At 47.8% G+C, this 12,429-nt stretch overlaps 1 protein-coding gene across 1 annotated transcript in view; it reads left to right on the forward strand.

Moving 5' to 3' along the window:
• The window catches only part of LOC138467978 (serine palmitoyltransferase 3-like), a 1,426,144-nt gene that overhangs the window by 226,539 nt on the left and 1,187,176 nt on the right, over positions 1-12,429 (forward strand). Inside the window, exon 2 of the mRNA XM_069608333.1 lies at positions 2,229-2,444. Coding sequence (XP_069464434.1) covers positions 2,229-2,444 — 216 coding nt within the window. The remainder of the gene's footprint in view (positions 1-2,228; positions 2,445-12,429) is intronic.

A 12,429-nucleotide genomic window follows, 5' to 3' on the forward strand; every position in this document is an offset into this window, starting at 1 on the left:
TTTTGAAGCAGTGATTTTTGATATTTTGTAGCTCAAAAGTCAAGCTTTTTTCCGTGCAGCTGAAAGTAAAGCTTCTGTTGATTTCCTTGACTTGGTCTGACACAGCCTGCCATTCAGGAATAAGGCTCTCTCCTGCTGGTGCACAATCTGAATATGGATGGGCATGGCAGGACCTCACTGATGAAAGCAGAGTAATGTACAGATGAAAAGAGCATCAGAGCGGCATCATTTTAAATGTAAAATATTTCCCTTTTTCCCTGGGAAACTTTGGGCTAGCAGCAAAGCAGCACAGCTTTTCACTTCACTTCTTTAGTACACACAAGAACACACCCTAGCAGCCTTTCTCAGGGTGCTCCCTGTTCCAACTTGCCCAATGGTGTTTGGCAAAACAGTGCAGCCATCCTTTTGTAGCTGCAAAACGAAGTTTTGATGCGAGGCAGTGGTGCTAAAAGGAGCCAGCAGAGCCACTTTGCTGGTTCTGCTGAAGTGCAGCTTCGTTATGGATGGGAATTCTCCTGAGTGGGTCAATGTATCCCACACTCCTGAGGCAGCAATTCGGAGGTCGGCGGCAGCTACGAGCTCTTTTCGGATCAGCAGCACTTTGCGGTTTCAGCGCTTGGTAAACAGCACCACTGCGGAACTTGGATACCGGTTGGGCTTCCTTCACTCCTTGAGTCCTACACTCTGCTGAGGGGGCTCAAGCTCTGGTAGTCCTGCTTCTGGAGGGTCCGGGGCAAGACTCCTGGAGCTTCTGGCCAGATCACAGATGTTGCACTTGACTACGAATTTCTCGACCCCTGACACTCGGTTCCTGCAGCAGCAAAGAAGTACAGCAAGTCAGGGAAGGTGGTCCAGTGGAGTTTGTCTCGAGGTTAGTTGGTCCCACCCAACCCAAGTGAAGAAGTAGTCCTTTCTGGAGCTTCACTTGTGGATCAGAAAAAGGAGTTTCAGCACAGCAGCAGGGCTTCACCGAGAAATTCAAAGACCCAGGAGGATGCAACAAGCTTCGTTCATGGTTTCTTCGTGGGGTTGTTCTTCCCAGTGGTCGACTCTGTCTTCAGTCTCAAAACCCTCATCTTTTAAGCAGGTTTCTTCCAATCATGCATAGCCTAGCTGTCACTCAAACAGCACGGTGGCAGTCCTGCAAGGACAGCCAGCCAGCCAATCAGGACTGGGTGTATTCAGGCATGCCTAAAGACAAAGGACAGGGGAGTTTCGGGAACCTCCCTCACTTCCTGCCCTTCCAGACACACTGGAGCCATAGGTCGGTTTCAGTACTCCAAACCGCCAAAGACAGAACAAAGGGTTCAAACCTGGCTTGGCGTGCAGAGTAAAACTCAAGAAAGACCTCACAAAGAAAATGGCGAAAAAAGACGACCAGGGCTATTTTGACAAAATGGTCACCCATGGATGCTATACTGCAGCTGACGATGCAGCCTGCGGTAGAAAAGCACAATGGTAGGAACATTAAACCACTGCCACCAGCCATTTAAAGTAGTGAGGGTAACATAAATGTTACATGCGTAGGTAGCAAAAGGAGCTACTAAGTAACCCCCCAGCACTCCACATAAAATGGTGTTTGCTGGACCTTCAAAGAGAAACGGTAAGTATCATTTTCACTTTTACTATTCTTGTGAACAGTAGTTCACACAAGAAAAGGTATTTAAACCTTATGAGAAATCTGAAGGATTTCTCTGACACTGCACTGAAAGTGCTGTGTCACCATACAAAAGTAGATGCCTATGGAGTTTCTCTGACTCCAAAAACAAAGGAAAAACATACTCCAAATCAGGTCAAAATACATGAGAGAGTGAGAAAAAGTGATCACTCACTCCAGAGTAAAAAGCCCTAAAGTCCAGCAAAAGAGCTTGGGGTCTCTAAGGTTGGGAGACGTCTCATTTCTGTGCAAATGTCCTTCAAACAGCAGTAAACGTCTACTATACCATATGGATGAGGCCACTAGCAGGCTGGAAGACGTAAGGTGGTTTGTTATAGGATAGCAGATTGTGGCATGGTTATTAACCACAACTGCATTTATTAAAATAGTTCTATTAAGGCTTTTAGGAAAAGTACTACATTATATACATCACAACCAACCTTCAGATTAGCTATGCACATAGTTAATGTAAACCACAGGATGTTCTAAATTGCATTTCATTAACATTATGCATATAGAAACCTTATTCCACTGTTTTAGCAAATGTTAATCTTGCATTTGTGTTTTTCAGCAAAATGGGCGTGCGAATGGAACACCAAATGGCGTACCGAAAGGAAGCATCTACAACAAGCCATTTAATGAAACATTTGAACAAGCGCCAATGTATATTGCTGTCTTTACCTATATGGGATTTGGACTCGTCACTCTTTTTGGTTATCTCCGAGACTTCATGAGAGCCTGGGGACTTGAGAAGTGTCACATGGCTGCAGAGCGAGAAGAACAAAAAGTGAGTTTGGCTTGCTTTGAGATGTGCCATTGCAAATGATAATTAAGAGTTCTCTCGAACAGCTCACATGATTGGTGTCGCTTATGCTTGGTTTTCGAAAGCTGTGGAGAATTTATATAGGCTGTCCCCTTGTGTTAAAGTAAGGCATGCTTTTGAATGCAGGAAAAATGGCAATCCTTACAGATGTTGAGAAAAGACATGAACGTTGCTATACAGTTGGAGTGCATTGACAGGAATAGGCGAATGAAAATTATTCCTTATTGCAAACCAAGAAAAAACATTGACGGATATTCTGGTCTGACCAACTGTACCCCAGAGACTGAAATGCAGATCCTTTTTATGTCTTTCCGTTTGACTTACTAACAAAGAACATTTCATTACTTGACCTTGCCTAAAAACCACTTAACGGAGCTTGAACTTCCTCGCTTTAAATCCAAACATCCCAATCCAGTTACATGCTGCATCGCCACACTGCAGTATGGCTCCTGACACTTGTAACCAAAGTTGTGGTAGGCCAGAAGAAGATGCAACCACAGTGGTGGCATTCTTGCCAATAAATGTGTCTAAATAATAAAAGATCTGTCTATCCCTAACAGAAGGGAGTTTGCCCTACCTAACATAAATCTAACTATTGTGCTTGTCGTTCATGATGTAGTCCAAATCATATAGTCTGTCCCCTGTCCAAAAACGACTGTGATGAATCTGATGGTGTCATTACTTCTTTCCCGGTGATAACTTTCCATGTGACCCGGTTACGGCAGCCGCTGTCTGATCCTGACGCTAGGGGCGGCTACATGAGGGGGATTGCATCGGGGAGACAGCCTCCGGGGGAGTATCCTTCTTTCCTTGAGGATACTCCATCCATGCCCAATTCCTTAATGGTATATTTTTATACCTCCCCTCATCCAGCTAGGAAGGGTTCTGAAGACCTTTTTACAAGATCTGTGTGTAAGGTGTCAACATCTGACTTTTCTTTAAAGACTCATGAAAACACCTTCAGACTCTTCCTACAAGTCATCCAAAGCTGACTTACCCTTAAAGGGAACACGTACGCAACTTGACATGCAAATAATCAAGAATGGACTTCCATCCCCATAATTACAAGAATACTGGGACGAGGAAGAGGAGCCAGTAATACAGAGCAAAGAAGGCCAAGAGCACAACTGCGTTCTAGTTGTTGCGCGCACATACCTGTGGCCGTGAAATGTAAATGGCAGAAGCAGCTGACTGAGTAGTGGTGCTGGCGGGAGAACCCTGATTTCTTCGGGACGGACAGTAACTGTGGGGCTGCAGAGTTCTGTGGAGCCAACCGGCTAAAGGACCAGGAAATAAAACGCTGACTGCGAGAGAGAACACACTGTGGGAATGCCAGAAGCTGACAGAGGGCTCTTGGCCATTTGTTGAGAGGAAGCGGTTGCCTTACTGATACAAAGCAGAGGAGCTCAGCAGGAACAGTGAGTGGTGAAAAAGTTGAGAAATGGATGCAGCGAGATGGAATGACCGACTGCCACCGACCTGCCGCAGGTTAAAGAGTATGCCAGCTAGAGCCGGTGTGTCCACCCAAGGGAAGTGGTGACACCTGGACGTATTGGCAGCCACGCCAAACCCAAATGAATGTTAATGAAGCAAATGAAATGCATGAAAGAGAAAGAGCCCACCCGAGTTAACAGCCCACCAGATCCAAGCCGGAATACAGTTGCAAACCAGGTTGGATCAAATTTGTTACCTCTCAGTAAAGACCTATACTGCCTCGGGGTGTGTTACAGCCTTACAAAGAGGGAGAAGACCTGGGAATTTTTGTTCTCAACTTTGAAAGGTTGGTGCATCTATTCTGCTGTGGAGCTAACTTGAAAACGTGTTATCTGGGTCCTCTATTAAAAGGTGAACTAGAACATTTGTACCAAATTTGTAATCCTTTGGGAAAAACCACATTTAATGAATAAAACTAGAATTATTACAAAGGGTGGGCCAAACGGATAACTTCTATAAACAGAAACTGAGAGAAATCAAACTGAACCCCGGAGAAACACCTATAGAATTGGAGGCCAGACTATAAAATACCATCTCTTCATGGCTTTGCAAGAAAACCTTACCTGAGGTAATAGGAGCTTTAACTATCAAGCAATATATAGACACTTTGCCTCCAAACCTACAACGGGCAGTCCTTCAGTTAAACAGACCTGGTTTGGAAATGGCTACAGAGACAGCCCAAAAGTACGCCGAAGCCAACAAACACCTAAAACGCATTCACCAGGGTGAAGAAACTAAGAAGGATCAAAAGGGGTTTCCGCTTTTCCCTCAGAAGACTCATAAGATTCGGGAACCAAGACAGTTTCCATAAACCAATATTAAAAGATCTTGGAAGGGGAGAGAGAAAACCCATAGTAAGTTAAGAAAGGAGGGAAATGAAACCAGAAGGACCACAAGGCCTAACTTCCATTGTGTGTTTCTTCTGTTGACAATCAGGACATCTAGCTAGGCAATGTCCATTTTATTAAGAAAGTGGAACCCATGGAAGTTCGATGTATGACAGGAAGGGAGTGGGAGAAATGTAGCCGTCCTGAAGAGGAATTTGTTGAAACAGCAAGTAACTTCTTCTGCATGGTTACGACATCCCGCAATAGTGGATGGGGTTCCAGTTAAGGCCTTAATCGATTCAGCAGCTAGCAGACCACTGTAAGAGCGGACTTAATCTCAACCAGAGACTTGAAAAGGGGATGTTCTGTAAAAATGACCTGCGTCCATGGGGATGAAGAAGTATATCACAAAACCCTAGTTACCATCAGAGTCCAGGGAGTATCAACCCAAATAAATGCTGCTGTTATTCCCGGAAGAGACCATAATTGGCACAAACTTTCCAAGTTTTGAAACCCTCCAAAAATATTCTGAGTCCTCCATTCCATATTCCATTTTTGATTCCTGGTAAGAAGATGGGATGATGCCTGAAAGCCCTGTTTGGGGATGGGATACTAAGGTTGAAGAAGAAATTCCTTCCCTAGAGGAAACGGCAGGCCAAAGCAGAATGAGTAGCCATTGGGCGGGAAGCCAGGTATTAAGGGGGAGGGTATGCGATGGTGTCATCACTTCTTTTCTGGTGGCAACCTCTCCCCATGCGGACAGCAGCCACTACCTGATCTTAGGGGCGGGTATATGAGGAAGGATCACATGGGGAGATGGTCTACGGGGGTGTATCAGGGCATGTACTGAAGACCTTTTCAGAAGATCTGAATAAAGCTGTCAAAATCTGACTTACCTTTTAGGACTCACAGAAACACCTTCTCAGACTCTACCTACATGTCATCCAGAGCTGACCTACCCATAAATATCACTGAAAACACCCAGACTTTACATGCAAATCATCAAGAATGGACTTCCATTCCCATAACTACAAAAATACTGGGACGAGGAAGATGAGCCAAGTGATGCAGAGCAAATAAGGCCAAGAGCACAAGATGCGCTCTAGTTATTGTGTGTGCATGCCTGTAGCCGGGAAATGTAAACAGCAGAAGTAGCTGACTGAGGCGCGCTGGTGGTGGTAGAATGCTACTCCTCTCTGTGAGGACTGAGGGGCTGCAGAGAGTTCTGTGGAGCCAACCGGCTTAAGGACCAGCAAAAGGAAAGCTAACTGTGAGAGAGAACATGCTGCGGGAACACCAGAATCCATCGTCCGGCTCCTACGCATTTGCTGGTGTTGAGAGGCAGTGTTTGCCTTACCGAAGCCTGAAACCAAGCTGAAAAGCCCAACAGGAACCGCAAGAGGTGCAGAAGCCGAGGAACAGAGACGGCGAGGTGGAAGGAAACGCTCAACGACTGCCACTGGCTTGCAGCAGGAGAAACTGAGTACGCCAGCAAGAGCTGCTGAGTCCACCCAAGGGAAGCAAGGACACTCGAGCATATTGGCAGCCATGTCAAACCCAAATAACTGTTAATGAAGCAAATGAAATGCATGAAAAAGAGAGCAAGCGAGAATTTATTTAAAAGGAAAACAGAACAAACCTAAGACTCAAATTTGTGAGTGTATGCAATACACAATAAGAAAAGCCCTGGCAGAATAGTATCCAAGGCAAATACAATATCAGATAAAGCAAACGGTTACATGTGATTATAACTAACAAATAAATAACGAAGAACGATTTGGTCTAAACATTTGCAACAAAGGAAATATATATATATATATTTCTGAGGCTTGTGGAATCTGCTTAGATCACATGCTGTGCATAGGCCGACATCTAGTGGAAGCTGCGGAGTATTACAGTTTGTTTTTCGAAACTCGAAAATGGGCGTCGACACAGGGTGTGCCAGTAATACTATCCCTAGTGTGGCGTCCACTGTACCCAAGATCCCTCATGCGTCTAGGATCCTCAGATAGTTTTTTTCCGCCATACTGGTCGGAAGCATTTTGCGGAGTCCCCTGGCCTTAGCCATACTTTTGCTAAAATTTTAAAATAATAATCTATTGACATCCTTCCCCACCCCAACGTCGAACTTCGACACTCGACGCCGGCTGCAGAAGAAATCGACCGTCGGCTGCTGCACGACGGATTTGGGCCTCGGAAGGCCGCTGGCCTCGGCCCGGGCCTTGGAAGGCCGCTGGCCTCGGCCCTGCAAGTAGGGAGAGTGGGGGGTGGTACATACTCTACACTCTTGGTATATTAGGTACACCTTATACATTTCCTACACTTAACAGCCCGCTGCCTCAAGGTGCGTATGGAGGGTACCCCTTTTCAATTCTGCCCCAAGTGCAATGGCAAATACCCTTGGGTCGACAGGCACGCCACGTGCAATCTCTGCTTGCAGAGGGACCACCCCGAAGCGAACTACAGAGCGTGTAGTAGGTTTAAACCTAAGACACTTAAAGCGCTGGGCCCACCACGCCAGGCAGGTGGCCATGGCAGTGGAGGGCGCCTTCAGCGACGGCAGCGACGCCGTACTTTCGGACGGCGAGGGCATTACGGCGTCGAAAGACAGCCGAGCGCAGGTCCCCGACCTTGGAAGGTCGTCCGGTAGGGCGGCTATGGGGAAGACCCCCGGCGACACAAGCGCTTCACATACTACACACACTAAACACACTAAGTCCAACCGAGACTAGACGACGTCGAGTTCTCGGAAAGAGGCACAAACAGAACGGTCCGATTCGGTGTCCTCTGGGCGCTCTCGATCAAGATCGCCGCATGACTCCAGGCAATCATCCACTCTTGCCAAGAGTGCCTCGCTCCCTAGGCTAACAGAAGTTCGATCGTCGGAAGACAAAGACGACTTCCACCCCCAGGCCGCGCTCCAGGAGTCGGAGCCCGCAGTTAAAACCAGCGAGGCCCCACGCTCGAAGGACAAGGACACCACCCCGATCCCCGACGCCAGGCGTCGAAAAACTCCGGAGCCACTAAAGGACAGGGAAAACATTTTTCCTCTCACGGGGAGGGGGGAAAACAGCAGAAGAAACAACCTTTGCACTCTTCCACACCTGTGAAACACACCTCTCCCCCTAAACAGACAGACAAAACCAGGTCTGCTGATATGTCTAAAACCAGCAAAGCTACTCAAGATAAATCCCATAGACTTGCTGAGAGTCATTCCTAGTTCCAAAAAATGGTCCAGTGAAGACATAGATAGGGTCATGTCAAGAATGTCTACTTTGGCAGATTTTTATGATAAAAATCCAGAACATTTCCTCTCGTATGATCCACAGGGGGCGACTCCCTCAGGCTCTACCGATCCTATCCCCCCGAGTAAAAAGCCCCGGTTTGAAACTCCGATGAGGTCAGAACCCTTCGAGGTACAACCATACGCAATACCATACTCACTGTATCAGGGAGAGGCTTCCTTTTGTGAGGACCAAGAATTTGGTATGATAGAAGAGCAAACCGGGACGGACTACTATGGGGATGATGAGGACCAGGAAGAGGAAGAGGAGGATCCGGAAACCTACAGAGTAGATTCCCCGGTAGAGAACGAAGCCCCGGTTACCGACTCCCCGGTCGATAACCAACCCCTCCTAAACGAGGTTCTCGCACGCGCAGCAGAACATTTCCACATTGACACCGACGGTGTCCAGGAGGAAAGGGACTTTGCAGAAGAGTTAGTGGGAGAAAAGAGGCCTGTTGCCCAGACCATCCCTATCCTTAAGTCCATTCAGCGGAGAATAGATCCGTCCCTGGTGAACCCAAACCTCACAAGAGCAGTTAATCCCAGGGTTGAAAAACTTTTCAGGGCGGCCCAGTCTGACCCTCTCTATATAAGAGGACATCTGAAGCCAGACTCCCTAGTGGTCACCAACACTCGTAAGAGGGCTGGAACACCCTTGTCATCGTCCGAAGCTCCTCCCGACAAGGAGAGCAAAAAACTATACGGTTTCGGCAGGAAAGTAGCCTCAACGTCCGCCTATCAAGCAAAGATTGCAAACTCCACCACCCTGTTGGCCAGCTACAACTGCCATCAGTGCCATCAGTGGGAAGAAGTCGTGGCACTCGTAGCCTCTGCTCCTGAACCTTTAAAGGGCCAGTTAGCTCGGATTTCCGCAGAGGGTAGAGCCGTGTCTGTTTGCATTTTGAAAGCAACCTTCGACGCCGCGGACAACGCAGGCAGATTGATAGCGGAAGGCACTGTTATCAAAAGACATGCGTGGTTACGGCAGTCTGGTTTTAAGGCAGAAACCCAGGCATCATTGTTGGACAAACCGGTGGAAACCGATCTGTTGTTTGGTAAGGCGGTCGAAGACGCACTCAAGAATGCCAAGGACGAATACGAAACACTCAAGTCCCTTGGCCAGTTAACCAATAAACCCCCTAACCAGAGAGGGAATAGTAATTTTCGTTGCCCACGCGGCCAAAATTCCCAGAGAGGATCTACCTATTCCCAAGGGCAGGGTACACAGTGGAACAACAACCAACAGTCTACCCAGGGTTACGGCAGGGGTAATAGGAGAGGTCGTGGTAAAGGCAGAGGCAGCCCCAACAAGGGAGGCGGCACGCCTCCACCAAAGCAGTGACGCTCAGTTCAGGGTCCCTTCTCACGCAACCCCAGTAGGGGGACGCATTTCCAACTTCACCCAGGCTTGGGAAGGGATCACATCAGACAGATGGGTGCTGTCAACAGTATCCACAGGATATTGTATAGAACTATTGCAGCGTCCCCGGAACCATTCTCCACGACAAAGAGTACACTCTTTAGAACATCAGAAGATTCTCCTCGAGGAGATCGCCATTCTGCTAGAAAAGGACGCGATAGAACTCGTCCCGGGATAGCAGGTAAACAAGTGTATTTATTCAACTTACTTCCTTGTGCCAAAGAAAGATTTGACAATGCGCCCAGTATTGGACTTACGGCCTGCCAACAAGTATGTCAAGCCCCAAAAATTTCGTATGACCACGCTACAAGAGGTAATCCCCCTCCTAAAAAAGGGGGATTACATGGCAACCTTGGATATGAAAGATGCTTATTTTCATATTTCCATGTTCCCAGCGCACAGAGTATTTGCGCTTCAAGGTGGACAGCAGACACTACCAATTCAAGGTACTGCCCTTCGGGATAGCTTCAGCACCAAGGGTATTCACCAAGGTACTGGCGGTGGCGGCTGCACACCTACGCAGGGAGGCAATCCCAGTGTACCCTTATCTGGACGACTGGCTCATAACGGGGGAAACCCCAGGAATTTGCAGGACAAACATTCAAAGGACGATCGACCTCCTCCACGAGTTAGGCTTCTCAATCAACGAGAAAAGGTCAAGCCTGGTGCCAAGCACCTCCAAACAATTCCTAGGAGCAATCCTAGATACTCAAGAGGGGTTGACCTTTCCTTCAGAAGAAAGAATTCGGAATATACTACTGCAAATTCCGCATTATCAGTCCGGTCAACAAATAACGGTACGCAAAGCAATGCGTTTACTGGGCATGATGGCGTCATGTATTTACCTGGTCCCCCACGCGCGCCTGCGCATGCGTCCCATGCAGGAATGGTTGGCGAAACAGTGGTCACAGGCAAGTGGTCAGTGGGACGATTTAGTGGTTGTTTCGCCAACACTGGTACAAAGCCTTCACTGGTGGACAAGAGAGAATCTCGCTCAGGGGAAACCCTTTTACGATCCCGAAGTACAGGCAATAGTCACTACAGATGCATGCCTGACGGGGTGGGGAGCTCACCATCTCCACCACACAGCTCAGGGTCTCTGGTCTCACTCAGTGGCCAAGAACCACATCAACCTGCTAGAGCTTCTGGCAGTATTCAGAGCGCTTCAGGCGTTCGAGCCCCACCTACTAAACCTGCCGGTGCAAATCCGGACGGACAGCACAACAACCATGTTCTACCTGAACAAGCAAGGAGGGACTCGCTCGCCAAATCTGTCCAAGCTTGCCCAGAAAATCTGGATATGGGCACTCAGAACATCTTCCTGTCATCACAACATGTTCCAGGGGAGCTCAATTCCCTAGCGGATGCTCTGAGCAGAGACTCCCTCCCAGAGGAACACGAATGGGTTCTACACAGAGAGGTCGTAGAAGATATCTTCTCTCAGTGGGGTTTCCCCACTATAGACTTATTCGCCACAAGCGAAAACAGACAATGCCCAGGATTTGCATCCAGGTTCCCCCAACCATCCACCCTGTGGATGAACTGGTCAGGGATGTTTGCGTACGCTTTTCCACCAACTCCTCTCATCAGGAAAGTGGTGAACAAGATGAACAGAGAATCGATGACGCTCGTCCTAGTTGCTCCCATGTGGGCAAGACAACCGTGGTTCCCACACCTACGCAGGATGGCGGTGTGCGAGCCCATCAAACTTCCAGCCTGGTACAACCTACTGTCCCAGCACCATGGTCAAACAGTGCACCAGCAACCCAACTCAATGAACCTGGCAGCATGGCTCCTGAGGTCATAGAGTTTGGACATCTCAATTTGCCACAGAGGTGTATGGACATCCTAAAGGAATCTAGGAAACCAAACACAAGGCACTGTTACTTTGACAAGTGGAAGAGGTTTGTTATCTGGTGCCAGAGTAGACAAATCAACCCGGTTGATTGCACTCCTTCCACTATTGTTACATACATGCTCCACCTGCTAGATGCAAGATTGGTTTTTAACTCACTAAAAGTACACCTGGCAGCCCTGTCAGCTTACACCACTTCCCATAGCAAGGTTTCGTGGTGGAAAGTACCAGTAGTTAAAGCCTTCATGGAAGGAGTAAAGAGACTTCACCCTCCTATTTCAAACCCAGCACCAGGGGGGGACATTAATGTGGTGCTAGCCAAGCTCATGGGCCCCCCGTCCGAACCCATGCATAAAAGCAGTCTCAAACACCTGACTTATAAAACGGCCTTCTTAGTAGCTATTACTTCTATAAAAAGGGTCTGTGAAATTCAGGCTCTGTCAGTGCAGGATCCCTTCTTTACTGTCCATAAAGACAAACTGGTTTTCCGCACACACCCTAGGTTCTCACCTAAATTTATATCAAAATTCCATGTAAACCAGTCCATCGAGCTTCCGGCTTTCTTCCAGAACCCGCAAGGCTCGGCTGATGTGAAACTACACACCCTAGATGTGCGTAGGGCGGTCCTCTACTATGTAAATACAACCAGACCGCTAAGAAAAACAGATCGACTGTTTGTCTCCATAGCTACAGGCAGAGAGGGGGATCGCGTCTCTAAAGGTGCCATCTCGAAGTGGATTATTAACTGTATCCAGCTGTGTTACTCACTCTCTGAAAGAACTCTGCCTTTCACGCCAGGAGCCCACTCTACTAGAGGCATTGGGGCCACTCTGGCTTTCATTGCAAATGTACCCCTTGACACCATTTGCAAAGCAGCTACTTGGAGCTCTATTCACACTTTTACTCAGCATTACTTCATTTACACCCATTCCAAGGCAGATACACAAGTGGGACAAGCGGTTCTAAGACACTTATTTGCTCATGACCCTTCTCACATCCCACCTCCTTCTTCAGGTACTGCTTGGTAATCTATGCACAGCATGTGATGTAAGCAGATTCCACAAGCC

This window comes from Ambystoma mexicanum, chromosome 4q, assembly GCF_040938575.1.
Source record: "Ambystoma mexicanum isolate Mex_15411 chromosome 4q, UKY_AmexF1_1, whole genome shotgun sequence".
Lineage (NCBI taxonomy): Eukaryota > Metazoa > Chordata > Amphibia > Caudata > Ambystomatidae > Ambystoma > Ambystoma mexicanum.